Source organism: Arachis stenosperma, chromosome 3, assembly GCF_014773155.1.
Source record: "Arachis stenosperma cultivar V10309 chromosome 3, arast.V10309.gnm1.PFL2, whole genome shotgun sequence".
Taxonomy (NCBI): Eukaryota; Viridiplantae; Streptophyta; class Magnoliopsida; order Fabales; family Fabaceae; genus Arachis; species Arachis stenosperma.
Genome location: NC_080379.1, coordinates 102095858 through 102101583, shown reverse-complemented (window position 1 = coordinate 102101583; position 5726 = coordinate 102095858). Strand labels below are relative to the sequence as shown.

Below are 5726 nucleotides of genomic sequence, written 5' to 3'. Positions count from 1 at the left end.
AAAGGGGAACTAGTCTTGAGATTGCATGAAGAGAAAATGGTCTTCAACGTCTTTAAAGCAATGAGTTACCCCAAAGAATCCATAGGAGAATGCATGCTGGTAGACATCATGGAACAGATAGTTCAAGAAGTCATGGAAGAAAAACAATTTGGAAAAAGCATTGAGCTAGAACAAGCACCAGATGGAGAACTACCACAAGCAACCATGAGGAACTCAATCATGCCAACTACCACAGACAACAAAGATGCAGAGCCACCAAAACTAGAGCTGAAAGCCTTACCACCCAGCTTGAAATATGCATATCTGGGTGCTAACAACACTCATTCAGTCATCATAAATTCAAGTCTGAGTAAGGAACAAGAAGAGGAACTTATCCAAGTGCTGAGACAACACAAGGATGCCATAGGCTGGACACTTGCAGATTTAAAGGGGATTAGTCCTTCAATGTGTATGCATAAAATCTTACTTGAAGCGGATGCCAAATCCTCAAGACAGCAATAAAGGAGGCTGAACCCAACTATGACTGAAGTGGTTCAGAAAGAAGTGTTAAAATTGTGGCAAGCAGGGGTGATCTACCCCATCTCAGACAGCCCTTGGGTAAGCCCAGTGCAAGTAGTCCCTAAGAAGGGAGGGATCACTGTTGTTGCAAATGAGAAGAATGAATTGATACCCACAAGGACAGTGACCAGATGGCGTATGTGCACTGGCTACCGGAAACTTAATGAAGCCATCTGGAAGGATAACTTTCCCCTACCCTTCATGGACTAGATGCTTGAAAGATTGGCAGGACATGAGTATTATTGTTTCCTGGATAGATATTCGGGCTACAACCAAATTGTTGTAGACCCCAAAGATCAGGAAAAAACTTTATTTACTTGTCCATATGGTGTCTTTGTTTATAGGAGAATGCCCTTTGGATTGTGCAATGCACCTGCAACATTCCAAAGGCGCATGCTCTCCATTTTTTAGATATGATTGAGAAGTTCATAGAAGTATTTATGGACGACTTCTCTGTGTTTGAGAACTCATATTCTGATTGCCTATACCATCTTAGTCTTGTGCTAAAAAGGTGTCAAGAAACCAACCTGGTTTTAAATTGGGAGAAGTGCCATTTTTTGGTGACTGAAGGGGTGGTTCTTGGTCACAAGATTTCAAAAGATGGCATAGAAGTAAACAGAGCAAAAGTGGAAGTAATTGAAAAATTACCTCCATCTTGCAATGTCAAAGCAATCAGAAGCTTTTTGGGACACGCTGGGTTCTACAGGAGGTTTATTAAAGATTTTTCAAAGATTACAAAACCTCTAGCAACCTACTTATCTCAAATACTCCTTTTTTTATAGAGAGTTCATGGTAGCCTTTAATGAACTCAAAAAGAAACTCTCCTCTGCACCTATTATAGCACCACCAAGCTGGGACCTTCCCTTTGAACTAATGTGTAATGCATCTGATTTTGCTGTTGGTGCTGTTCTAGGATAGAGGAAAGACAAGCTAGTACATGTTATTTACTATGCTCGCAAGGTCCTTAATGAGAATCAAAGGAACTATACCACCACGAAGAAAGAACTTTTAGCCATAGTTTTTGCTTTTGATAAGTTTAGATCATATCTCATTGGCTCAAAAGTAATTGTGTTCACAGATCATGCAACACTCAAATACTTGCTTACCAAACAAGAGTCTAAGCCTAGACTAATAAGGTGGATCCTGCTACTCCAGGAATTTGATATTGAGATTAAAGATAGGAGTGGAGTAGAGAACAAGGTAGCTAACCACCTCTCAAGGATCCCACAAGAAGAAGAAATGCAGCAAGTAGCAGTAAATGAAAGCTTTCCTGATGAACAATTAATGATGATTCGAGTAGCCCCTTGGTTTGCAGACATGGCTAACTTCAAGGCTATTGGGGAACTACCAACTAACATCAATAAGCACATGAGGAGGAAGCTAATCAAGGATGCCAAACACTACATCTGGGATGACCCCTATTTATTCAAAAAGTGTGCTGATAGAGTCCTAAGAAGGTGTATATCCCATGAAGAAGGGCAGGAAGTGTTATGACAGTGCCATGGGTCAGCATATCGAGGTCACTTCAGTGGAGAAAGGACAGCAGCAAAAGTGCTTCAATCAGGATTTTACTGGCCAACAATGTTTAAGAATGCTAAGGAAATGGTGTCAAGGTGTGATGAATGTCAAAGAGCTGGTAATCTAACCAAGAGGAATGAGATGCCACAGCAATACATACTAGAGCTAGAGCTATTTGATGTCTGGGGGATCGATTTCATGGGACCCTTCCCAACCTCCTACTCAAATAGCTACATATTAGTGGCTGTTGATTATGGTTCAAGGTGGGTAGAAGCCATCGCCACTGCAACAAATGACAACAAAGTTGTGATAAGCTTCTTGAGAAGGAATATCTTTAGCAGATTTGGAGTTCCCAAAGCTTTCATTAGTGATGGAGGGACACACTTCTGCAATAAATAACTGGAAGCACTCATTCTCAGATATGGAGTAAAGCACAAAGTGGCAACTCCATACCACCCACAGACCAACAGAAAAGTTGAGATCTCCAACAGGGAATTAAAACGAATCCTTGAAAAAACTGTTGGAAGCTCAGTAAAGGACTGGTCTAAAAAGCTAAACGATGCTCTATGGGCCTACAGAACAACCTTCAAGACCCCCATTAGGATGTCACCATATCAACTGGTATTTGGCAAGGCTTATCACTTGCCGGTTGAATTGGAGCATAGAGCCTTCTGGGCTCTAAAACTACTGAACTTTGATGAGCAAGCTGTTGGAGAAAAGAGATTAATGCAACTCAATGAGCTGGAAGAGTTTAGAAATCAAGCATATGAGAATGCAAAAATCTACAAAGAGAACACAAACAGGTGGCATGACCAAAAGATAGCAAGAAGGGAGTTCACTGAAGGACAGAAGGTGTTACTCTACAACTCAAGACTCAAGTTCTTCCCTGAAAAACTTAAGTCTCGATGGTCAGGACTTTTCACCATACTCAAAGTTTTTCCCTATGGTCATGTGGAGCTCATGGAGGACAAGACTCAGAGAACTTTTTCTATCAGTGGCCATAGACTCAAACACTACTTGGGAGGCTCCTTGGAGGAGCAGAGAGTGAGCTACAAGCTCAGCTAAAGATGAAGAAATGTCAAGCTAATGACAATAAAGAAGCGCTAGTTGGGAGGCACCCCAACACTTTATCCTTTTTTATTTAATTATTTTTCTTAGAAGTAGTTTAAATTCTATTGCTTTAGATAGTTTACTTTTCAGTAATTAGGATTAGTTTACAATTATAGATTAGAAAGTTTGATATTAGCTTTGGTAGCTAGATTTTCTTTACACTCTCTTATTTTTTGCTATTTGGGAATTGCAACTTGATGAATGCATAAGTAATGATGAGTGAATGGGATGAGAACTAGCTAAAGTGCTAAGTTTGGTGTGGCCACCACCAAGGATCACATAGCAGCCTAAGTCACCCAATTTGAAAGCACTTAATGCTTTGGGTAAGAACATAAACGTGGTTTAACGAGTTCAGAGGAATTAGAATCAAAAGAAAATGAAAAGATTGATGCTATTCCACTCTTATGAACACATTAAATACACAATGATGAAACCAATTTATTAAGATGCCAAAGAATTAAGTTTGGTGTCCCAAGGGACACCCATCAGTTGCAATCTAATTCATTCTTGATGAGAAGGAATGTGAAGGGGTTCTTTTTTCATTACTAATGGGTTCAGTTTCAATTTCAGGAGAGAATATGGGGCCCACATGGTAAACAACTCACAAAACAAGGAAGTCAAAGTGTACTTGCACCTTGGAACTAGACACACGTAGAAGACACTGTGAGAAAAGAGTTGGCACCTCTTCCCACGCTGGGCGCCACTTCCCAAAGTGGGAAAACATTTAACCCTTTTATTTCCCACTCTTTGAACCACACCATTCACCCATTATAAAAGCTTCACTCCCCATCTCCCCTCCCACTTCAACAACCCCTACACCCCTCACCTTCGCTTCTCTTTTCATCGTCTACTATCTCTCATCCCCTACTTTCTTTTTTTTTTCTTGATTGGGACAATCAAGTCCTAAGTTTGGTGTTGGAGTAAAACCTTGTTTTGCCTTCTCTTTCTTTCAACCCCTATTTTTTTTACAACCTCAAGCACACTCTCCCAACCTAATGGCACCACCAAAAAGCTCAGCCTCAAAGAAAAGAAAAACCAAAGAACCAACCTCTGGATCCTCAAGCTCTTTTAATGACTACAAGTTTCTCTTTGCATTCAACCAAAATCAATTCTATGGTTGGTTGAGTGAGAGGGAAATCATTCCAAAAGTTGGGTTTCAACTAGGGAGGAATGAGCATATTGAAATCAACATTGAGATCAAAAAAAGGGGTTGGTCACTTCTATGTAACCCACCAAGAAAAATGGTAGAGAGCTTGGTGAGGAAATTTTATGCCAACGCAGTGCCTCAACCAGGGCAACAATATAGCTACATTATCTATGTAAGGGAGAAGTCCATTGACTACAGCCCCTCTAGCATAGAAAGAATGCTAATGGTAAAGAGGACAAGCTCCACTCGGAGCTATGAAGAGAGAATGAAGCAGCAAGACCCTGGGTTTGAGGAGATTCTGAGTGAAATCTGTGTGATAAATGTGCGTTGGATAAATGACAAAGATGTGATACCCAACCAATTGAGGAGAAGAGATTTGAGCCCCCAAGCTAGAGGGTGGCTAGAATTTGTGAGGAGGTCCCTAATCCCTACATCCAACACTTCAGAGGTGACCAAGGAGAGAGCGGTGCTCATTTATAATATCATGAGAAGAGAAAACATCAACGTGGGGGAGATGATCGCCAACAACATTAACAAAGTGCTGAAAAGCACCAGTGACAACACAAGGTTGGCATTCCCCAGCATTATACAGAGGCTATGTGATGAAACTGGAGTTGAAAAGATCATTGATGAAGTGCTTGTGAAGCAAGACAAGTTCATAACTACCAAAAAGATGGCCAAAGTGGTGGCTGTCCACCCACTCAACAGGGCTAGAGAACGAAGAGCTCATGCTCATGAACCACAACAACACAAGAAGAGGAAGAGGCAAAAGAGCAACCTCACTTCCTGGCACTTCAACCACCACCACACTACCAATATCAGCAATTTCCAGAGGGATTCAACTGGGAGCAATTACATGGAGATGTACACCAAATGAAGGAAGACCTACACCACTTGAGGGAAGATGTCAATCAATTCAAGGAGACTCAGCAACAACAATGGATCCAAGTCAACCAGAACATTCAACAACTCCAAGGGAATTGGGAGCATATGAGGAAGGAGCAGCAAGAACAAATTGACTGGGGAGAGGTGCAAAGCGCACTGGACAATGTAACAGAGCAAGGCAAGTGGCAATAGAGGAACTTGGTTGAATTCAGAAATCTCTATGATGTCAGGACCATATCCAGGAGGCAGTATGACATCAACACACAAGCAAAGCTGAATCACTTGTGTAATACTGTAGCTGCTCTAAACCTAGGATATCCAACCTTCATACAAGGGATGGAAGAGCTAAGTGCAAGACAATAGGAAATCCTAGCCAAACATAAGGAAGATGAAAGAAATTACATGAGGAGGCTAGGATTTTGGAAGCCCAAGGATACCAAAGCTCAAGAAGGTTCCTCCAAGCCAGGTGAAGGTGGCTCATCCCCTTCCAAGAAGAAGGACAAAGGGA

At 41.3% G+C, this 5726-nt stretch overlaps 1 protein-coding gene across 1 annotated transcript; it reads left to right on the top strand.

Annotated features, from left to right (window-relative positions):
• Positions 1–2139: 2139 nt before the first annotated feature.
• LOC130966502 (uncharacterized) lies at positions 2140–3141 on the top strand. Its single transcript, XM_057891313.1, has 2 exons — positions 2140–2339; positions 2496–3141. The coding sequence occupies exons 1-2, from the start codon at positions 2140–2142 to the stop codon at positions 3139–3141; spliced, it is 846 nt and encodes a 281-aa protein (XP_057747296.1).
• Positions 3142–5726: the final 2585 nt, after the last annotated feature.

Coding starts and splice junctions, on each gene's coding strand:
- LOC130966502 (XM_057891313.1), top strand. CDS start 2,140: ATGTTTAAGAATGCTAAGGAAATGGTGTCAAGGTGTGATGAATGTCAA. Junction 2,340..2,495: donor GCTGTTGATTATGGTTCAAG/GTGGGTAGAAGC, acceptor ACTCATTCTCAG/ATATGGAGTAAAGCACAAAG.